The 24,240-nt window shown below is 41.6% G+C and overlaps 1 protein-coding gene across 1 annotated transcript; it reads left to right on the top strand.

Moving 5' to 3' along the window:
* The first annotated feature begins 668 nt into the window (after positions 1-668).
* On the top strand, positions 669-18,438 carry ZC3HC1 (zinc finger C3HC-type containing 1). The gene is made up of 10 exons (XM_090287515.1): positions 669-854; positions 2,683-2,794; positions 6,059-6,209; positions 7,300-7,383; positions 12,386-12,528; positions 13,446-13,600; positions 14,593-14,836; positions 15,438-15,650; positions 15,980-16,186; positions 18,296-18,438. The coding sequence occupies exons 1-10, from the start codon at positions 709-711 to the stop codon at positions 18,362-18,364; spliced, it is 1,524 nt and encodes a 507-aa protein (XP_090143641.1). The 5' UTR covers positions 669-708; the 3' UTR covers positions 18,365-18,438.
* Positions 18,439-24,240: the final 5,802 nt, after the last annotated feature.

Raw genomic sequence — 24,240 nt, 5'->3', positions numbered from 1 at the left:
TCCATTTCAGATGCAGCACCTGACACTCTCTGCAGGAGACTCCGCAAACTAAATTAAATTAGGTCCCCCTTGTCAGCCTTTCTTCTTTGGAACCCTTATAATTTCAAAACTAGAGGAAAACATGTTTGTTTGATGTCTAACTCCACTAAAAATTCTGTCATCTCCTTTGTTCACTGCTGTCTTTGCCAGCCCCTAGGGCAGCGTCAGTAGGACACATTCAATAAATGTATTTGCTGGACAAAGCAGGGAGGAAGTGTTCAATAATGCCAAATGCCAGACTTCTAAACCCACCCGTAATATGGTTTATAAGATGGATTCTAAATAATTTACTCCCAAGTGACGATCGCCAATTCCTCACGTGCAAAAAAGATAATTTAGAAGGGCTATTTAAGTTCATTACTTGAAGACTAAAGCGGGCCCCTTCCTGCTTAATTTGGAGAGAGAGCTCTCTAAAGCCTCCTTTATCAGCCCCAAAAAGCTCTTGCATAAAGGAAGCGATAAAGGTTCAACTTGAAACACCAGAGCCCTCCTGTGGTGGTTTGCCTCATTCTAACAGAGCCAAGAAGCGTTGGGCACGGCGGTCACACTCTGCGTGCGGGTTCCGTGGGAACTCGCGGGAAGATACCTGCGGAGGAAGATGTTCACCGCCCCAGAACGGAAGTTCCGCAGCCGTCAACCCGCGGGGAAGCAACTCGGCAACGGACCAAGATGGCGGCGCCCAGCGAGGGGTCCGCCTTTGTCGCGGGAGTTGAAAAGGATTGGGGTGCGGTTGTTCGCTCCCCAGAAGGGACTCCCCAGAAAGTCCGGCAGCTGATAGATGAGGGGATTGCCCCGGAAGAGGGAGACACTGAAGCGTGAGTTCGCGAGTGCACATTGGTCCCATTCAGGCTAATTGAAGAGGGTTTGGCGGACTCAGGCCTGGGCAGGGCGGGTATCCCCTGGGCGACTCCCGGCGGTGAGGATGGCTTCGGCCCGGGAGCTGAGAGGGATTGGGGTTACTATGCTTAGTCTGCTTTAGTCTCCTCGAGATGTACTGGATTCGGCACCAAGGGACGGAATTTTGCAATAAATCAGGTTGGGGGAGGGGGGAGAAAAAAAGACCCCTATGTGCTCCTGACTTCTCTTATTTAGGCTTCTTAACCTTTTTTTGCGGGATAGACACCTTTAGCAGCCTGGTAAACCTTTTGAACCCGTTTTCAGAATGATATTTTGAAATGTATGAAGTAAATTACATAGGATTATACAGGAAACCAATTACATTGGAAAAGAGTGATCAAGGTAGTAGAAAAGAAGTGATGCAGTAACATGCTTCATTATTAAAGACTAAATAATATCTAGCTATAGGTTTGTTACCTACCATATTTTGAAATAGTGATAAGCATAAACAATATTTTAAAATACGCGCAACAACCATAATGTGACAGAATATCCGTAATTTCTGTTTGTTACAAATTCATAGGTGTGGCTGCTGCTACTATGGTTTTACCTATTACCTTTACTCATAATTAAAGGAAATGCTAAATTTCAGTTAGAAGTTAGTAAAATAAATGTCATTTTTTTTCCCCTTCCAAGTTTATGAATCCTCTGAGTTTTTTTCCAAGAACCACACCTCCCTGAGGATCTCTGTGACTCTCTGAGAAGAGCTCTTACAATAAGTTTCTTTCTTTTGGGTTCTAAAAGTTGATGTAATCCTGTTCTTATTAAAAGGACTTTTGCCTTCAGCAGTTTCTCCCTATATCCCTCCCCAGGCACTGTTGAAATACCATTCACTGAAAATAAGAGATTATATTCGAGGTTTTTTTCTCCCTGAATTTTTTTTTTTTTTTTTTAATGAAATTCCCTAAAGGTCTTTACTTTGATTTGACTTTTCAAATTAGTACTTTTGGGGAGCAGTGGGTATCAAGGGTTGATCCAGGTAGGAATATCAAGATTGTTTTTTTCTGCTGTTAAAAGAATTAACTTTCTAAGGTGATTCAAATTGTATAATGCACAGAAGCCCACAGTCTGATTTTGTGTTTACTAAAGTTATGTAAAATATTATTGGGGAACAGTGAGTGAGCTGGAGGAACAGTTTGCCATTGTAGGATAAGTGGAGCACTGTGGTGGTAGAAATTGCTTCAACTTAGGTATGGCCGAACTACAAAGAGATTTGAGGCCAAGACTGAGGAATTTGGATTCTATTTAGTAAATACCATCATTCGTGATCCCCTTCAGATACCAAAATCCTTAGATACCCAAGTCCTTTATACAAAATGACATAGTGTTTGCATATAACCTCTGTACGTCCTCTTGTATACTTTATAACATCTCTAGATTACTTACAATGTTTAGTGTAAATATGATTAGGAAATACGACAAGAAAAAAAAGTACATGTTCAATATAGACATAACCATCATAGGCCTAACTACAAAGCTGACGTGAGCAAAAACATTTTATTTTCCTGGATATTTTCTATCTGCAGTTGGTTGAATCTGCACGTGTGGAACCTGTAGATACAGAGGGCCAACTCTATTGAGAAATCATTGAAAATGCTAAGCAGAGGAATAACATGATTGAAATGATTTTTAGAAAGGTTAAAATCCAGTGTGGTGTGATTATGATATGAAGTACAGAGAAGCTAGGTACAAGATGTTGAAGAAGTGATGCCAGGGCTTACCAACAATTCTGCCACTTTATTTTAGGAAGGAGACATCTGCCACATTCCAGTCGGTTAATGGATCACCCCAAGCAGAACAACCTCCACTGGAATCTACAAGCAAAGAAGCCTTCTTTAGCAGAGTGGAAACATTTTCTATATCCTTTTTTGGTTCATATGAGTTGCACTTTCTGCTGGAATTATTCCTCTAGGAATAACAGTACTTACTCTGATGTTTTAAATTTAAGAATTAAACTTGGTAAGAAATTTTATAGAAAAATTAGCATCATCAAATATTACCCCTCAGCCCTGACCGGGTGGCTTGGTTGGTTGGAGTGTCATCTTGCACACCAAAAGGTTGCTGGTTCAGTCCCTGGTCAGGGAGCATACGGGAGGCAGCCAATTGATGTTTCTCTCTCTTATCAGTGTTTCTCTCTGTCTTTCTCTCACATCTCTCTCACTCTTTCATCTCTCCCCCTTCCTTCCCTTCTCTCTGAAATCAATAAGTATATCTTTGGGTGAGGATTTTTTAAAAATATTATTCAGGGGAAAATTTTAGATGATCTAACCTTCTCCTTTTAAAGAAGAAAAAACTAAGAACCTGAGAGAAGAAGGAACAATAACTAACATTTGTACATAATGTGTTTTCACATAAATTATCACATTTAATCCTCACCTTAAACCTATGAAAATAGGTATTATTTTTATTATACTCATTCTACAGAAGAGGGAGCAGATCAGGTAGGCTATGTGGCTTGCCAGAGGTCAACCTGCTAGCACATGGCAGAGGCAGGATTATAGTGTAAGGCTCTTGGCAACCAAACCTAATGTTTATTTTGAGACTACTGTGTTTTTCCCCCTGTCTAGATTTTCTTCTGTATATTAGTTATCAATTGTTACAAAACGAATTACCCTCAAATTCAGTGGCTTAAAAGAAGAAACAGTTATTATCTCACAATTTCTGTGGATCAGTAACCCAAGCACAGCTTAGCCGAGTCCTCTGACTCAGGGTCTCTCACAGACCGCTGTGAAGGTATAGGCTGGGGCTGGAGTCATCTTAAGGCTCTACCAGGAAAAATTCCACTTCAGACCCAACGTGGCTGTTGACAGGGTTCATTTCCTTGTGGCTGTTGGATTGAGGGCTTCAGTTCTATTCTAGCTGTTGGCTGAAGACCTCCCTGTGTTCCTTCTACATGGGCCTTTCCATGGACCGTCCACAACGTGGCAGCTAGCTTCCATCAGAGTGAGCAAGCAAGAGAGCAAGACAGAAGCTAAACTCTATAACCTAGTCTCAGAAGTGATATCCCATCACTTTTGCTATGTTCTACTCACTAGAGTGGTTTTTTCTTTTTTTTATTTAAAACTGTTACAGATTTACAGAACTGTTGCACAGGTTACAAGGAACTTTCTTTCTGGGCTACTTGAAAGTAAGTTGCCAAAGTAATACCTCATTACCCCCAGATATTTCCTACAAACAAGGACTTTCTCCTTTGTAATCACAATGCAACCATCAAAATCAAGGAATTTATATAATTAATTACTACTATCTAACCCTCTGATCCCAATTATTTCATCTATTGTCCCAATAATTTTTTAAAATTTATTTTAGAGAGAGAGACATCAATTTGTTGCTCCACTTATTTATGCATTTATTGTTTGCTTCATTTATGTGCCCTGATGGGAGAACGAACCCACTATCTTGGTGTATCAAGACAATACTGAGCTACCTGGCAAAGGATCCAGTTGAGAATCCTCAGTTTTTCCTTGAAATTCATGATCTTGGTACTTGTGAAGATAACAGGCCAGTTATTTGTAGAGTGTACCTCAGTTCACATTTGCCTGTTATTTCCTTGTGATTCGATTCAAGCAATGCAGGAGTATCTCAGAAGTGGTGGTGTTTTCTTATTGCATCCTATCGGATGGCACATGGTATTGATTTATCCCTTTACTGGCAATGATCACTTTGATACTTGATAAAAGGGAGTGTCTCTCAGTCTTGTCCATTGTAAAGTCAGTCTTTCCTACTTTATAATTAAAGTGTTTTGTGGAAACATGCTTTGAAATTATGTTAATATCCTCATGAAACTTTATTTAATTTCTTTATTTGTAGCCATATGGGCTCATGATTTCCTTTTTCGGTCAATGCGTTATATAATCCATTACAATCATTATGTGTTTGGATACTCCAGTTGTCTCTTGGACTAATTTCTGATTTTAATATAGTATTTAAAATCATTTTCTTTTTATTCTATTTGTTCTCATTGGATATAAAGTGATCATTATAAATATATATAATATATAAAATGATAAACATATAAGTGATAATTATTTATTTAACTTACGCTAGTTAAATGATTCTATTTTATTCTAGATAATCTCAGCTCCTTTAACATTTACATCTAAATTCTGTGTTCTGGCCTTAAATCCTTTTGCCGATACTGGTATGTTTTTAAATTCTCATATTTCTTATAAAAATATAGAACTGTCCTACATTTTCTTTCACATCTAAACCTTTTCCCTCCCTATATTCTGTAAAATCAGAGTTCTTTAGGTAAAATATGAAAAGCTGAGTGTTGAATATTAAAGATCAATGAGCATTTTAGAACATTTTTCCGAGCACACAGAGATGTTCCTGCTGCTCTCAGCTTGTTGAAAATACATAACACTGCACACACACTTTAGTCTATAACAATCAGATTTGGAGCAGGAGAAATAATGGAGAATATAATTAATTTACTAACTATTCCTTGGAAGGTAAAAGTGGATGTGGTACAATAGGAGAGCATAGGTGAGTGGTGGGAAATATTCCCACTTGATGACTTTCACCATGCTCTCTATTGCTTAGGCATATCTCAGTGCTTCCAATAGTGTTTTCAAATCCCTAGTGTTTCATATTAGGTGCATGTGGATGACTTCTTGTGGCACCCCACACCAGTAATAAAATAGACATTTTAAGGATATGAAATAGGCCCTTGCTGGTGTGGCTCAGTGGATTGGGCGCCGGCCTGTGAACCAAAGGGTCGCCGGTTCGATTCCCAGTCAGGGCACATACCTGGGTTGTGGGCCAGGTCCCCGGTTGGGAGCATGCAGGAGGTAATCACACATTGATGTTTCTTTCCCTATCTTCTCTCTCCCTCCCCCTCTCTCTAAAAGTAAATTAATAAATTAATTAAATATTTAAAGATATGAAATACATAGGGCTTCCTAGAGAAAAAGTTAATAACTTTTCCCCTCTGCTTATTACTTGGACGACCTTCATCATTATGTGAAGTTATGTACCTATTCTTTAAAAATAGTTTTAACACTTTTTCCTACTGCTTTTCCTCATTTATTTCTATATGCTTAAAGAATGTGTGAAAGCTTTAATTTCTGACTTATTCATTTTAATGCACTTGCAGTGTTGTTTTTCTTAACATGAACACTCTTTGAAATGGGCAGGTAAGCCCCCTGAGCTGTCTCCACTTGTCTGTGCAAAATATGGCTGGGTCACAGTTGAATGTGATATGCTCAAGTGCTCCAGCTGTCAAGCTTTTCTCTGTGCCAGTTTACAACCAGCTTTTGATTTTGACAGATGTAAGTATAAAGTACCGATTACATTTTTCTCTATATTCAAAGATGTACTGTATATGTATTAGTTTTTCTGAAAAGATCAGTCATGTGTTTGATCACAGAGTGTGTATACTATATGAGGGAGGACCCCCCAAAAAACAGAATTCATTTATTAAAAGTTGTGTATTTATTTTTACATGTTTAAACTTCAGTCACCTTCAAAGTACTCTCAATTTGATACAATACACCTATTGAGACTTTTTTTTACTGCTCAAAACAGTTTTTGAACTTACCACTTTTGATTCCTTTCAGTGCTTCTGCCATTTTTTGTTCCACCTCTTCCACATTGGCAAAATGTTTCCCTATGATAACTTTTTTCATTCAGGGAAACAAAGGAAGTTTCTTGGGGCAAGATCAGGTGAATAGAAAGGGTGGGGCACAGGGGTTAAAAACTGTTGAATACTCACACAGTGTGGGCAGGTACGCTCGTAAATCACCCATTATGAAATGGGCAAAAGTGTTGAGTCTTCAAAAAAAATTCACTGAAGCTGAACAATGCCACTCACAACACCAACCAGTACACTGATACAGATGGGTTCCTAGAGCACCCACCTGGTGGGGGAAGCCTGTACTACAAGGGGCCTGCCCTCTAGAAGATAATTCTGGGTTTTTTGGGTCCCCCTCGAATATAACAAGGTGAATTCGTGATTGCCTTCACGCTAATTATGAGCTTAAGTCATTAACTTTATTGAAAAACTAACCTACTTCACAGTGGACTTGACTTTGTTCTGGGAAACTAACAGTAGTATGTTTACTTTATGGTTCTAAACTTTATGCTTAGCCAAAGAGACACAGGACTTTGGTGAAGGCTTGCATTTGGAATGCCCTGCCTTATAAGACACATGATATCTTCTTTGTTATTGATCTTAGAATCTTGATTTAAAACTTATTTTGTAGAAATATTAAGATGATGCAGTTGCTAATGTTTTCATATATTTTAAAATTTTCTTAGTAATTTTTATGTTTAGTTGAATCTATACTCTTAAGGCTTTTGGCCATTGGATTTTGAATCTATCTGGTGTTTTTTAAGTGTTGTTGCTTGTATGCGTTTCAGATAAGGAAAGATGTGCTGAGCTAAAGAAAGCCTTGTGTACTGCCCATGAGAAGTTCTGTTTTTGGCCGGATAGCCCCTCTCCAGGTACTTATTTCTAAGATTTCCCATTTATCATCTTTTCTTGCTCATTGCATTTCTAATATTGTCAATTTATTTGTGACAATCTGGTCTTTGAAGTTCTTGGTCTGTCTTTGTATTCATGCTTTTCAAGAAGAACTAACTTACATTCATTCATTTATTATGTTACTGCTTAACTTCACTAAGTGCATTTGACATGCCAAAGACTTAGCCATGCATATATTATCTCATTTAATCCTCCCAGGGGCACTGGGATGTAAACATTATCAACTCAGTTTTTTTAGGTGAGGAAACTGAGAATCAAAAAGTCTTAAAACCAACTAGTGAGAAGCCATAACTAGGGTTTTATCTACTTTCAAATCCTCTGCCTTTTCTATGATAGCAAGCAGCCCTATGTTCTACCTTGGCTTCCTTTGGTGCACTGACAATACTAATGATGACAGCTAAACAGGGTTTGGTTGCTAAAGAAGACTTTCAGAATCCCAAATAAGAGTGATTATGAATCTACAGTTTATTACAGTGAAACTACCAACCTAATCACAGCTTTGAAGTAAGGATATGATCATAGTCAGACTGCCCAACAGTGGTCTGGATCAGCAGCCAGGTGCGAGCACCTGTTGTTCTCCCTGTATAAGGGCCGTGGTGGGATGCACTCTCGGATCAGGAACCACTGATGTGTGTGCAAAACACTGTAGAACAAGAGAGTCCAAAATGTAGTCTTGAGTGGGATTTTTTAACATGTATTTTGCTGGTCATGTAACCAGCGTTAGCTGCAGAGCTTTTTGGGGAGCTCACCAAGACGAGGTGCGAAACTCTTTGGACTCGTGGTTACAAAGCAACCCTATTAATTCATTTATTTCATCCTTGACCAGAAATCAGTGCTATGTAGGTGTATTTTTTTAATTTCAGTAAGCCAGCTCAGATTCACTCCAGGGTCACTGCTACCCAGGAATATTTCACAAATGACCACTAAGAGGAAAAAATGGATTGAAGGTGACCATAGAGTGCCATCTACTGAAAAATGAAGAAGTGATAGGAAAGGGATTATTAAGAAATAACGTTTTTTGAAGTGAAGATGACAACACTTTGTAAAGTCGTCGGCGGCGGCAGCCGTCCGTCTCAAGAGACGATGGTGTAGCTTCTTCAGAGTCTATCTGCACCGCCAAGAATGGCTGTGCAGTCCGACTCGGGAGTGACATGGTATCTGTCTCCTCCCGTGTTGAATCGACATCTTGCGATGACGCTGAAGCTACAGAGCCTGGGCAGGGTAATATGGAGGGTCTGCTGTTGCCCATGCAGCAGACCCCCCCTCTCTTCGCAGCTGAAGGGTCCAAGGGAAAGACGGAGTCGATACAGCTTGGGTTCAGGTTCGCCGCAGGAGTTGCCGGTGTTGACTACAACGTCAAACCGCCTTAGGGACTCCGGCTCCGGATTTTCTGTCGGGGTTTACTCCCTTAGCCTTTCCCCTGAAGAGGTATGCCGCAAGGCAGCGGAGGTTTTTTGGAGTCAGAGTTTTCCTTCTCTGATGTACCCTGACTGGAAGATCGAACCAGCGACACTTAGCTCGCAGGCCGACGCTCAATCCACTGAGCTAAACCAGCCAGGGCACTTTGTAAAGTACATGATTGTCTAAACACCATGCTGTACACCTGAAACTAATACAAAATAATATTGAATGTAAACTGTAATTGAAAAATAAAATTTAAATTAAAAAAAAACCCCGAAATTCTGAGATCCAAATTTTTGGTTTTAAGTTATGGAGAAGACAGTCATGAAAGATTCCTTTGAAATTAGTAGGTAAGTGATACCCTACACGTGGGAAGTTCCTCAAACTGTTCTTACTACCTTATAACAGGAGGAGGTCACGGAAGCACACCACGTGGATAGTGTAGGTTTCTCCTAGCCAGCTTTAGACTAAGGATTCATTTTGTCTACAGTCGATTTGGGAGCACAGATGGTTACTGGTATTAATTAAATACCTAAAATAATTTTAACTCCTTGGAAATTGATACAATATAATCATGAATTTATTTTAATATTATTTTTATGAAATATGGTACATGAAAAGAGAATGTTACTGGGTAGATTGTACTTGAGTTTCCCAATTAATGTGATTTGGGGAAAGACTTTTGAATGTTTCAAGCTTCAAGTTCCTCAAGTTCCTCATTGCAAAAAAAAATTAAAAAGTAAGGATGACAGTATAACAAGAATTTCCTGCTGATGGCCTAGCTATTTCATTGTGTAGTATAACAAAACTTTTCCTGGCTGGTTTGGCTCAGTGGATTGAGCGTCGGCCTGCGAGCTAAGTGTCGCTGGTTCGATCTTCCAGTCAGGGCACATCAGAGAAGGAAAACTCTGACTCCAAAAAACCTCCGCTGCCTTGCGGCATACCTCTCCAGGGGAAAGGCTAAGGGAGTAAACCCCGACAGAAAATCCGGAGCCGGAATCCCTAAGGCGGTTTGACGTTGTAGTCAACACCGGCAACTCCTGTGGCGCACCTGAAGCCAAGCTGTATTGACTCCGTCTTTCCCTTGGACCCTTCAGCTGCGAAGAGAGGGGGGGTCTGCTGCCTGGGCAACAGCAGACCCTCCATATCACCCTGCCCAGGCTCTGTAGCTTCAGCTTCACTGGAGAGGACACTCCAGCGTCATCACAAGATGTCGATTTAACACGGGAGGAGACAGATACCGTGTCACTCCCGAGTCGGACTGCACAGCCATTCTCGGCGGTGCAGATAGACTCTTAAGAAGCTACACCATCGTCTCTCGAGACGGACGGCTGCCTTATAACAAAACTTAGTCCTACGAGGCTGTGAATTCATCTGGGGCCAGTGAGCTCAGGTCAAGTTTTTGAGGGATGGCCTAGAGCTCTGTTGGTGGTTCCCAACTCTCACTTTCTTGATCTTTTTCATAACTTCAGCTACCACCTACTTACAACCTCTAACTCCTACCCAGACCCCTCTTTTGAGTTGACTTCTATTTTCAACTGCCTTCTAAACATTACTACTTAATATGTTGCAGGAACCTGGAACTCAACATAAACAAAACTGAATTCTTCATCTGATACTTAATACTTGCATCTTTTATATTTTCTCCATCTTGTTAAATGACACTGACCTCCTCCTCCAGCTGTCCTAGCCAGCAGCCTGGAAGTTACCTTAGATGGCTTTCCCTGTTAACCTCCAGCTGGTCCTATTCACATTCTCCATCCTAAATAGATCTCAATTATGACCTTCCAATTGCAGCAGTCCCTCTATATCGTGGTTCACTTATCGCAGCCTCACTGTATCGCAGGATTTTTAAAAATATTATATTTAATTATTTATCACGGATTTTTTGCTACATCGCGGGATTTTCTGGTACTGTATATGTATGTTGTTAAAGTTACATAGGTTTAAGAGTATAGAATATGTTTAAGAACAAAAGTAGTGTTTATAAAAGTGTGGAAAAGGTTAATAAGGGAGTGGGAAAGGTTAATAAGGGACTGGAACTGGTTTATAAGTGTGTGGGAAGGGTTTATAAAGCCTTAAAATATATATAAATACTAAAATAAATGTGAGGTTCCTACTTCGCAGATTTTCACCTATCACGGGGGCGGGGGGGGGGGGGTCTAGAATGTAATACCTGCGATAAGTGAGGGAATATTGTATACCATCCCTAGGTTTGGTTTTTTAACATTCAAGAGACTTGTGTGTGGAGAAAAGAATACCCATAAGTATTTATATTTTAATGCATAAATTTATTAAGCATATCTAATAAATACAATTTTGAAGGTATATTTTTCTAACATTTATCAATAATTACAAACTAAATTAAATTCCTTTAAAATTTTGAAGTCAATTACTAATTTACTATGACTGATTGTTTTGAACATCTTAAACACTATAAAGTAGACATATTCATATACATTAATTAGAAAATATAAAATTAAATTTATGTTAAAACAGCATGATGGGTTTAATTTTTTGTCCTTCTCCTTTGTAAGTTTTTATTAGTATTTTCTTAGGTTTGTAGCAATTATACCAAACCCAAAATTAGAAGAGGATAATCAGAAAGACATTGGGACCTGCTTTCTTCTCCTAAGCTATGTCAAACCTGAGACACTGGTCTAGAACATTTCCTTTTTATTTTTAAATCTCACGTGGTTTTTTAAAGTCCATACCTTTCCCAGTGATTTTAGGTTTTTTTGTTTGTTTTTGTTTTTATCTTCACTTGAGGGGATATTTATTGATTTTAGAGAGAGAGAAGGGGGAGAGAGAAACATCGATCAGTTGCCTCCCATATGCCCCCCAACAGGGAATTGAACCTGCAGCCTAGGCATGTACCCTGACCAGGAATTGAACCTGCAACCTTTTGGCGTATGGGAGAATGCTCCAACTAAATGAGCCACCTGGCCAGGGTGCGAAATATCGATTTGTTGTTCCACTTACTTATGCATTCATTGGTTGATACCTGTAGCTTTGGTGTATCGGGATGATGCTCCAACCAACTGAGCTACCTGGCCAGGACCAGGAACTATTACTTTAAATCACTTTAATGTCTGCTAAGCTTATTTCTGTGCACCCAGAGACCCCGTATAGTCTCTTCTCCAAACTAATGCATGTTATCTATAATACCAGTTTTTCCTTTAAAAAAATATTTCAGTGATTTCTCATTACATATATTAATAAAGACATGGTCTGGCCCCTCTCTGCACTAATTTTATTTCCTGCTCTCTCCCCACAGGCATATGGTGTTCCAACCCTGTAAAACTACTTAAAATTCCTCAAATGTGCCATTCTTGGACCTTTGCTTTAACATACTGTTGTTGGTATTTCAAATTTGGCTTAGACCTGACTGCTTCTGAGAAACCTTTTCTGAGACTACTTTTTAAAGATAATCAAAAAAGTATCATCACTGCCCCATCAAAAAAATAATAATTGTTAATATCATCAAGTATCTTCTCAATTTTGCATATTCCCATTGTTTTATACATTAAAAAAATAATTGTACCAATATAATCCTTCAGTTTACTTTTTCCACAGATCGATTTGGGATGTTACCATTGGATGAGCCTGCTGTTCTTGTTAGCGAATTCCTCGACCGTTTTCAAAGCCTTTGTCATCTGGACCTCCAGCTTCCTTCACTGAGGCCAGAGGACTTGAAAACTATGGTGAGTTTTTCTTGGCTAGCCTTCAGTGGCCTCCCGTTGCCACCAGCATTTGTATAGGAAGCATTTCTTTTAATGACAAGAGGGTGCAGATTGCTGTGACGAAAACCATGTGTTTGTCTCTCAGCTGACCTTTTTCCATTTCCATCAAAAAGGTGACTATTGGGGGTTTCAGTAAATAGGTTCCATTTAAACTTTTAGATATGATTCTGTAAGTGGCGTAAATTCAGTTTTATCTTGATTTGTTACTTAAACTGTGTAACAGAAGGGACTGAAATGTTACTTCATAGGTTTATTGAATACCCTTTCCCAAAGAACGTGCTAGAGGAGAAGTTATGAACGCCTTCTCCCTTGTGAATAGAAATTTGGAAAAGTTCTGGCGCATCTGTACTCTAATGTTTATTGTCCCATTTCATCACCTAGTGGGCATGTTGAAGACCAGCTTTACTGCAGGAAGTAGAAGCTATTATTTTGCTTTTTCAAGTTGCTGTTTTTTTTTCACCCTGTCATAGTTCTTTAAAGACTGTGGCAAGCTCTGTTGTTCTGTCAAAAAATAAATTCAGTGTCAGGTCAAGATATAAACAGTAATCTTTTTTCATTATTTGGATTTGAGGTTTATAGATTTTAGAGAAAATCTACAGTTGGTAAATTGAAAACAAATTGGCACCAAGGAAAGATGTGATCATTCCAGGAAAATTGCCACCTTCCTCAATCAGCAGATCCAGTGCAATTCAGAAAGCTTCAGTGTGATGCCTTAGCCCTGCCCTAGAAGGACAGCTTCTCTAAGGAAGAAAACTGTCTCCACATGTTTGTCACTTTTGTCATAAGTTTTGCCTTGTATCATCTACATGTATCATAATATATAAGTTTCTTTTCATAGTGGTTGAAACTTTAAGCTTTTTACCTTGGTTCCTTTGTAGTGCTTTACAGAAGAAAAGATTAGTCTTCTCCTGCACCTGCTTGAAGATGAGCTGGATTACCGAATTGACGAGAGAAAAACTGCCACCAAATTCGGCTCAGACATCCAAGTCCATGTCACTGCCTGTATTCTCTCTGTGTGTGGTTGGGAGTGTAGGTCAGTCAGCAAATTCGGCTGGGGACATGAACAGTGACACATTATACCCATATACATCAGTCACTAATAGTATTTGGAGATCACATGGTGTTTTATGTAAGAAAAACAGAGACAGTGTTGGCCAGGGAGCTCAGCTGGTTCGAGCATTGTCCCCATATGCCAAGGTTGTGGGTTTGATCCCCAGTCAGGGCACACACAAGAATCAACCAGTAAGTGCATAAATAAGTGAAACAACAAATCAAGTCTCTCTCTCTCTCTCTCTCTGCCCCCCTCCCCCTTCCTCTCTTCCCCCTTTCCTCACTCTCTATAAAATCAATTAATTTAATGATGATAATAATAAAGGAAAAACAGAGGCAGGAACTGAAGGGGTAGGAACATGAGGGACAGTGAGAATCAGTAACAAAACCAGAATTAGAACTCAGAAAATTTTGAACATATCTGAAATTTGTTTCTTTCACTGTCACTTCTCAGCTGGGAATTTGTGTTCCTATCAACAATGTACCTCCTTTCTACTTTCAGAAAGGAGGAAAATAAGTTCAATTAATTAAAAACTACCGAAGAAACACCAGCTGGAGTCTTCCAGGCCCCCATTTTGGTGTTTCCATTCCAGCTGCTCAGTGTGGCACAGACTCCCTCTGAGGCAGAAGGCTGTCAGAACTAATCTTGATTGACTTTAATATGCTTTCTTTGATTGATGAAGGAATAGTTTTCATTTAAAAAGAAAACATTTAAGACGGACAGGGAAATTTTCAAAACATAACTTTTAAAATAGTCTTGCCATAGAAGATCACATTAAGACCCTGAGGTATTTCTACAGGAAATAAATGAGAGATGATGAAGTTGGAGTCCTGAGAGCAGAGGGTGTGGCTCCCAGTCCCTGGACTGTTCTAGCCGTTTGTTTGCTGCAATAAAGCACAGTCACAGATCATTACACTTAGTCCTTGGAAATTTACCCTTTGAGAAAACTTACTTTCTTTTCTGTTCCTACCTAGTTCTTCCTTGGAACCCATGCAGCTCTGCCTGATTACGTGTTCACACTGTATGAGGAAGGTGGGCCTCTGGGGCTTCCAGCAGATAGAGTCATCCATGAACGACCTGGATGGGTCCTTTGTCCTGCCCAGCTCCCCCATCCCAGGCCCTGAGGGGCGGCCGGAGCGCTTTCTCCTTGTGCCTGAGTCTCCTCGGAGGATGATGACTCGCAGCCAGGATGCCACATTCTCCCCAGGCTCGGAGCAGGTATAGATTTAACTTGCTTGTCTGGTGTGAGCTTTTTTATTTTATTCCATTTTATTTACTTATTTATTTTAATCCTCATCTAAGGATATGGTTATTGATTTTAGAGAGGTGGGGAGAGAGAGGAAATGTTGATGTGAGAGAGAACTTTGATCGGTTGCCTTTCATATATGCCCAACCAGGAATTGAACCTGCAACCTGAGTATGTGCCCTGACTGGGAATCAAACCCACAGCCTTTTGGTGTACGGGTCTGCACTCCAACCAACTGAGCAACCCAGCCAGGGCTGGAGTGGACTTTTTAAAAACAGCAATCTTGCCAAAGGTGATGTTAGTAGAAAAGTTGGGAATTAACTACTTCTAACCACATTGATCAGAGTACCACATAGAGGTTTTATTCAGCAGTCACAGTGGAAATGCTAAGTTCATTATTTTGTATAGAAATCTAATATTCTTTGAAGAATTTAGTTATGCAGACTGTTCAGAAACTAAATTCTTGGGTTTAAACTATAAAATATTAACTTTTACATGCTTCTAGAAATATCTCTCCTGACCGTAGTCATGAATAACATTGATGCACTTCCATTATCATCTCCCCTTCCTCAGGCTGAAAGGAGCCCAGGTCCCATCTTCTCCCGAACTCGGAGCTGGGACTCTTCTAGTCCTGTTGACCGTCCTGAGCCAGAGGCCACCAGCCCCACCACCAGAACCCGCCCAGTGACCCGAAGCATGGGAACAGGAGACAGCTCTGGCCTGGAAGTGCCATCCAGTCCTCTCCGGAGAGCAAAGCGAGCTCGCCTCTGCTCTTCCAGCAGCTCTGTGAGTCCCCGTGTGCACGCGGAAGTCACTGAGCACCCTCACCGCGCAGCACAGAGGGGCAGGCGTGAGCCCGGCCCTGGTCCTGTGGCTATTAGTAGATCATGTGAATGTGTTTTTAAGATGGGACAATAGGGTGGCCCCAAGGGGAAAAAAATGTAAGAGTTTTGCCATTTGTTTCTTTGGGGGGGATTCTAGGGAGGTAATGAATATGTCAGGCACAGGCCAGCAGTGAGGTAGGGGGACTGACCTGACAGCTCATCGCAGTGCGTCTGAGTTTACATATAAGCACCTGCCTTTCATTAACACTGACCCTCTTCCTTCTCCCTCAGGACACATCTTCACGAAGCTTCTTTGATCCCACTTCTCAGCACAGAGACTGGTGCCCTTGGGTGAATGTGACACTTGGCGAGGAGACCAGGGAGAATGGTGGACCTGAGGTGGCTGCCAGCACCCTGGCAGAACCAGGCTGGAAGGCAGTGCTGAACATCCTCTTGGCCCACAAACAGTCTAGCCAGCCAGCTGAAACAGACTCCATGGTGAGATGAACTGTTTGTCCTGATGGTGTGAGGCACTTGCCGTTTAGGGGGTGTGGAGCAGAGGCCTGTCCTATAATTAGTATCCTGCTTGCCCTCAGCTTTCATAAATCAAGTTAGACTCCATCTGGTTTCATCCTAGAGGACAGGCATGGAACTGGTGCAACCTTTCTGCAGTTTAGCGTATGACACCCCATCAGATTCTGAGAAATGCTTTGTTTTCTCAACTAAAATGTCTCAAGCAGAAAAGGAGGAGAGAAATAGAAATAGATGAAGAGGCAGCTACTCTGGCCTCATGTTGTGGAACAGCTGCTTTTTCCATCAGTTGCTGTCGCTGGCATTTGGAGCCTGGCCAGTTAATTGCGCTGTCTGGGGCACTGTGCTCTCATTCCTCACAGTGGGCTGGTTACTGTGCTCTGTGACGGCCCCAGACCTGTGCTCTGGACCTCAGCTAGCCATCGCAGCCATGACTGCTGCTGGTCACACATGTGGGCAAGCGCCAGTCCATCGTGCCAGCTGAGGAAACAGGTCGTTTTGCTCTGTGTGAAGGCTGGAAGGAATGGGAGGTGGGCACTAAGGAACCATAAAAATGGGGTGCTCTTTCCGCTGCTGACTCATTCCCTAAGTTGCCTTGTAGCCTGCCTTATATAAATATAATAATTTCTGACCTCCATTCCCTCCAAAAACAAAGTAAAATAATACTTGACAGCAGATGTTTACAGGGTCACAGGATTCCACTGGAAGGAACTCTAGTGATGCAAAAAGCCTAAGAATGTATGTTTGTACCCTTAGTAAATATACAGATGAGGATTTTCCAAGTCTTTTTGGAGAAAGAAACATCTGCATTTTTCCAATTTAAAAATTTGAAAATACATAAAGCTCTCTGAAGACAAATGTTTGACAAATGTTTAATCTCTCAGATTGGAGAGATTAAATATATCTCTGCACATGAATTCTCTCTGCCTAGAGCCTCATGAAATAGTGCACTGACAGTTTTTATTAACTTCCCACTCAGTGCCATACCAACAAGAAATCCCACAGGACTTTTTTTTTTTTTAGTGGAAAAAATTGGCCTCATATTTGGCCCCGGGTTCCAGGACTTTCGAAATCCTTTTTGGCAGCTTGTTTTGTAACCTTCCCACAGCTGCTGTGACTGGGAAGTACAAAGCTTAATGAGGCTGTGGTAAGGCATGTTAGGGAAAAGTTTACACTTTTCAAGTTAAATTTGTTTCAGCTTTGCCACTTTATTAAACTGAATTCCCCTTGGTCTCTAGTAAGAGCTCAAACTTTTCCCTCCTGGGACAGTATTTTATTGAGACATTCATCCACAGAGGATAAAAAAGCAGTGCAAATGTCCTGTCAGAAACCAGAGGTAACTTGATGGATTATCTTGCTAGTTACTGGTCTGTGCTCTCACTGAGACCCTGTGCTCTTTTTTTGTGATTCTCAAAGGCAAAGCAAGCCAAGCGTTCCAAATCACCGAGAACTTTTTTATATTTTAGTCAATTGTTTTGTCTCCCTGCAACACCGTTTCTCAGAATGTCAGATCACTTCATAGGCATGATCAAGTGGCAGTGAGATTCTTCCTATTATTAGCTTTGCTGGCTAAAACATGAAGCTGAGAAGGCCAAGGTCATAGTTTAAACTCTTAAGGGTCATTTAACTTTGTTTTATTCCTTGGCCTTGGATTATACTATTAACCCCAGCTAGGCATCACGTAAATGTGAACCCTTGGTCGCAAGAAATAATGAACTAGGGCCAATTCAGCATTACAGATGGGAAACCAGTGCAAAATGTGCACTGCACTGTGGTACACCGGAAGCGTCATCCTCGCATACAAAGATTAGGACAAATACAGATACTTGGAGGGAGGTCATGAGCTGTATTTTAGAAGCTTAGAGTGTGTTAGCAAGAGTCTAACTGTAGAACACAAGCTTCTTGGTTTGTAGCCTGGCTTTAGGTGTATATTATGTGTAGCACTATATAAACTTAACTTGTTTTACTTAATCCTAGACACATCTCCATCATTGTGGGTGAAAGCTTAAAGCTGTTATGTATCCTTCATCTCTATGAAAGAATTTAATTTCTAATAATGGGCTTTTCTACTTGTAGAGTCTCTCTGAGAAATCAAGGAAGGTATTCCGAATATTCCGGCAATGGGAATCTTTGTGCTCATCCTGAAGATTTCCAGCCCTTCCTGGAGTGAAGTGGAATGAGTGACTTTGAAAAATAAAGTCTGAATTTCCTTTTAATCAGCTGATGCTGGTTTTCTCCGTTCTGGTTTAATCCATAGGAGCTCCTGCCCTTTCAGAGGCAGTGAGGGTCACCGTCTACATCTGACCGAGGGGAACCTGTTTCCACACAAGGATGTGGACCTGGTGAGGCACAACCACCCTGGTTTTGTTAAAGGAGCACAGGTTATGAGACTAGATGGAGGACCAAGGATTTGAGCACTTTTAAGGTTTTGTTTTTTTTCCACTCCTCACCCGAGAACATTTTCTCATTGCTTTTAGAGCAAGAGAAAGGGAAAGAGAGAAACATCCATTGGTTGCCTCCTGCACACACCCAGACTGGGATCGAACCCACAACCTAGGTATGAGCCCTGACCGGGAATCGAACTTGCAACCCTTCAGTTACGGGACAGTGCTTCAATCAACCAAGCCACACTAGCCAGGGCTTGAGCACTTTTAGGGTCTTTAGTGTATGGTAGTGCTTTAAGGACTCTTATATCCCAAGAATATGACAGTATGTATTAATAAAATTTTTGTTAAAATTCTTACTGCTGGAGAACTGTTTTCCTCCCTGCCTTCTGGGCTGATGTAAAGGAAGCTGAGACTGAGAAAACTTCATTGGAGCAGTAAACAATGTCAAAATTTTAGTTTTCAGATTGGCTACAAAGCCTAAAACTTATTCGTGGTTCTATCAAAGAAGGGATTTCCAAACCGGAGTCAAGATGATGTTCGTTGTCACCAGGAAGATCTCCTGATGTGTTGTTGAGTAGTAAGCTGATCATTTTCTCACCTCACTTTGATAATAACAGAATAAGACACTATAACAATGGGACAGAGGCCCTTCAGAAGAGACCCCTCTCCTGTGCCTTCTAATGCACAGCTCCCCTGAGTGGGGTGTCCATGGCTCTCAGTGCTGGTGGGGAGCACCAGTCAGCATGGTGGAGACTGACCTTCCCCATCTGAATAAGGCTGCCCACTGATAAAGTGACCACGAGGACCGGAAAGTGGTTACTCCCTGAAATGTCACGTTTTCTTCTAGTATTTGTGGTTGGTTCGTTGGTTGGTTTTATAACTCACTCCATTTATACTGAAGTATTTTTTAAAAACAATATACATCATAATATTGCATTCATGCTAAACTTTTTATCGCTAAAAGATAGAACGTTTTTCCATATAGTCGTCGTCGTCGGCAGCCGTCCGTCTCGAGAGACGATGGTGTAGCTTCTTAAGAGTCTATCTGCACCGCCGAGAATGGTTGTGCAGTCCGACTCGGGAGTGACACGGTATCTGTCTCCTCCCGTGTTGAATCGACATCTTGCGATGACACTGGAGTGTCCTCTCCAGTGAAGCTGAAGCTACAGAGCCTGGGCAGGGTGATATGGAGGGTCTGCTGTTGCCCATGCAGCAGACCCCCCCTCTCTTCGCAGCTGAAGGGTCCAAGGGAAAGACGGAGTCAATACAGCTTGGCTTCAGGTGCGCCGCAGGAGTTGCCGGTGTTGACTACAACGTCAAACCGCCTTAGGGACTCCGGCTCCGGATTTTCTGTCGGGGTTTACTCCCTTAGCCTTTCCCCTCAAGAGGTATGCCGCAAGGCAGCGGAGGTTTTTTGGAGTCATTTTCCTTCTCTGTTTCCATATAGTAGACCCAACAAAAATTAATAATCCCTTAATATCATCGAATACTGAGTCCTCAAAATTCCTAATTGTTCCCAAAATTTTCTTTACATTTAATTTGTCCAAATAAGGATCCAGTTTAAGATCATGTTTTACATAAATCTGTAAAGAGTTTTTTTTCCATGCATATCAGATTTTAAGTCTCTCATTTCTAATTCTGATTTTTAAAAGGGTAAATAGTGTTGCTCTCACCTCTATCACTGGATGAGGCCAGTAGAGGCTGCTTCCAGGTTATCTTTCTAGAGGTGCCCTTTTGCCTTTGGCAGTGGGAATTGGCTTGGCTAATAGCAGCTTTCCCATGTTTACAGAAATGAGACCTTTGTTCCAGGGTGGGAAGCCATCTAGTGTCTGCATTTGAACTCTGCCCTCTAGAAGCTCATTGCCTCTGGGTCACAATTTCTTAAAGAGTGGTGTAGAATTATTAACACAGGTATTCAGGCAGACTACAAGCCTAAGTTTCAGGTTATAATGGGGGTATTTTTAAAAGTTTGTCCACAATAATTTTTCATCTGTACCTCCCTCTAAAAAAACAAAAATGTGTTCACGATTTTTTTAAATTGGCAAAGTTCCACAAGATTTTTGTTTTTGTGGGGTTTTTTAAAAAACTGTAAGTGGAAGTGTTATCAAGCAAAAGGGGATTGGTGTGAGACTCAACAATTAATGTTGAAAAAAACAGGTCTGTCTTTACAATATTCCAATCTGGGAGCCAGGGGTGGGTGAGTTGTAAGTGCATCAACTCAGAGCCCTGCTCTCCCATGAGACCCATCATTTCCCTTGCTCCCCAAAAGGCTATAAGCCAAAAACATGCCCAGAAGTTCCCCATTCTTTATCTGTCAGTTTTCTTCAGGATCTGGAGAGCAATGTCATCAGCATCCGTATAATGGTCCAGAAAAGCATGGTTATGTCCTGGAAAGGCACAAGTCCTGAGAGAGTCCTCTCCACATGTCCCAAGTTCCAAGAGTCCAGATAGAGTCCGGGTCTGCAAGATGGAGTCCTCAGTGGCTTCCAAGTTAGCTGGAGCTGGCAGACCAAAGCAGCAGCGTGCCTGCTTTCCTCCTAGCCCAGGCTGCATGGCGCACTCCCATAGCGAACCAGCTCTCCTGCAGAGCTGCCTTGCTGTACACTCCAGACCTCGGGGCATGCCGGGGCGGTGCCTCTGCAGTCTTCAAACCGCGTGGCCCTGCGCACCAAACGGCTGCCGCCTTTCATTCTGCCTGCTTCCTTTCCTTCTTTCAGACACCATGGGTCCCCGTACCTCCTCTCAAACCATGTGGCTCCCTTCCTTCTCCCCTGTTCCTTTCCTCTGGCTCACCCCTTCTGAAAAGGCTCAGCTATCCCCTTGCCATAGATATGCAAAGTACCTTAAAAGCTGTATTATTTCTTTCCCTCAACCCTAAAACCATGGGCTGTGGGGATATGGGGATGGCTTGCCCCCCACCCCCGCCACTGCCCTGTTATAGAAGCAGATAGGGATAAACATGAAGTAATTCAAGAAACTATTAAATCTCCATGTGTGAGACACTGTGCTAGCCTTTATATAATGCAAAAATAAATGACTACCTGGGTTCTACCCTCAAGAAGTTTGTAGTCTAGGCTAGAAGACACATTTGTACACAAATGTTGCACAAGACAAAAATAAGAAATTAATTCTCATGTATGGAATTGGAGAGAATGCCAAGGGAGGTGTAGATTTGAGCTGAGCCTTGGAGATGAGTGGGAGATGCAGGCTCCATGAGGACAGGGATCTTGTCTGTCTGATAATCTCCACACTTCAAACTGCCTGGCACATGGTAGACACAATACGAGAAGGATATTTGAGGTGAAGGAACACTGATTAAATGACCAGAATTTCATATGTTCCTGAAAGAGCAGGAATTCTGCTGTGGCTGGACCTTTGCATTTGATGGCAGAAGAGAGAAGATAAGAGAATAGAAATCAGGCCAGATTGGAATCTTTATACTGAGAGGAATTTGGTCTTGATTCTGTGGGAAAAAAGAAGCCGTTAAATTTTTGAGCAGGGAGATATTTGTGCTTAGTCTAAGGGACAAAGAAGCCACTGACTCAAACCAGTAGGAAATAATTAACAGATGAATCATGGAAAAGGGGCCAAGAAGTGACATTCCACAGCTCCTCACACAAATCCCTGGGATCAAAAGGAGGAAGATTGTCGTCACCAAACAGAGAAATGGGAAGATGTAGCTAGATAACTTTGCAAATAAGTCGGAGAGAGACCTGTAACTAGATTACCTTAGTTAATCACACCCTTAGTTAAGTAGTTAATCGCATTAGATCATGAACCTGAATTAACCAGTAATGGAGAAAGGAGAAGAGAGAGGAGGGGAATATAATCTCATTGGGGGGGGGACTAATCACGTTAGTATAAAACCAGTTTACTTTGTCTACTTCATGCGCACATGCACCTGGCAGGCTGTGCGCCCAACTCTGCAGACTAGTGAATAAACGCCTCGTTTTGCTGCTGAAGTCCTGTGTCCCGGTGTTTCATTGTGAGCGTTTCTCACATTAGGAAGATAATTCTGGTATCTGTATAGCAGACAGGAAGGCTCTAAGAGGTGTGATGGCAAGGAAAACGGATGATAGATAGAAATGTGAGCAATGTGAAGAGGAGGGGTGGAATCAAGGATGACCTTGAGGTTTGTGGCCTAACCAATTAAGACAGAGAACTCAGGTGGAAAGACAATAGCTATATTTTTAACATTTTGAGTTCAGTACGTATCTGTCTAGAAATGAATGTGCCAGAGACCAGAAGAGAAGGATTCAGTGAGTTGAAATTAGGAATGATTGTTTCAAGTGCTGAGGATCTATACAGCCATGTAAAGTGAACCCATCTCATCTTCTCACAGGATCTTAATGCCAGCCTGTTGAATTGTGTACCTGAGGGATCGAGGCTCCCTGTCAGTTTCTGGTGAATACGCTACTAGGCTGGACTGAGTATACTTTCAAACAGTAATTGGTGCTCTCAGATGGGGTGATGGATCCTTCTATATGTCAACCTAACTGGGCTAAGGGATGCCCAGATCACTGGTAAACATTCTTTCTGGATGTGTCTGTAAGGATGTTTCAAGAAGAGATTAGCATTTGAGTTGGTGAACTGAGTGAAGAAGGTTGCCCTCATCAATGCCAGTGGGCATCCTCCAATCCATTGATGGCCTAAATAGGATAAAAAGACAGGAGGGATGAATTTGCTCTTCGCTTGAGCTGGCACATCCACCTTCTCCTGCCCTTGGACATCGGAGCTCCTAGTTCTCAGGCCTTCAGACTCAGACCAGGACTTATACCATCTGCCCTCCTTGTTCTCCGGCCTTTGGGCTTGGACTGGAACTACACCATCAGCTTTCCTTGGCCACCAGCTTGCATAAGGCAGATAATGTTAGCGAATTCCCATAACAGATCTCTTTCTACATATCCTATTGGTTCTGTTTCTCTGGAGAATCCTTACTAATACAGATGGGATTGAGCTCATGAAGTTTGTTCCCAAAGCGTCTGTTGTCTTCCACTCTAGAACATGACTTCAACCCCAGGCTATTATTCATTCTTCTTTGGCCTTTCTAGGACCCCACTTTTCCTGATTTGATTATTTGGAAAAAAAGAAAAAAAAACGTTTTTTCTTTTGGAAGATAAAGAAGACAATTGCTGCCCTGGCTGATCTGGCTCAGTGGATTGAGTGCTGGCCTATGAACCCTAAGGTTGCTGGTTCAATTCCTGGTCAGGACACAGCCCGGGTTGCCGGCCAGGTGCCCAGTTGGGGGCCTGTGAGAGGTAACTGATCAATGTTTCTCTCGCACATCCATGTTTCTTTCCCTCTCTCCCTTCCTTCCCTTCTCTCTAAAAATAAAATTTTTTAAAAAGGTAATTGCCTAAAATTTCATTTTTGCTACTTTAGTAGCTACAAAGGTAGCATTATATATCATCATTCTGAGGCATTTTCCCACTTTCATTAGCCACACTAGGTAGCTTATAGCCTACGGGGATGCTATACAATGTCTGTGTTCATTGTCTCCTGCTGATAAACAGAACTTCCAACACCTTCCTCTTTACCTCCCACGTCAGAACCTATTTTGCAGTCTTGATCCCAGCATCAGGGCAAGTGGTAGTACCTTGAAGACCCCCTGCTCTTCAGGGCTAGTCAAACTCC

The sequence above is a fragment of the Furipterus horrens genome, unplaced genomic scaffold, assembly GCF_987537825.1.
Source record: "Furipterus horrens unplaced genomic scaffold, mFurHor1.1.pri manual_scaffold_9, whole genome shotgun sequence".
In the NCBI taxonomy this organism is placed as follows: Eukaryota; Metazoa; Chordata; class Mammalia; order Chiroptera; family Furipteridae; genus Furipterus; species Furipterus horrens.
This window is presented reverse-complemented; position numbering and strand designations above follow the sequence as displayed.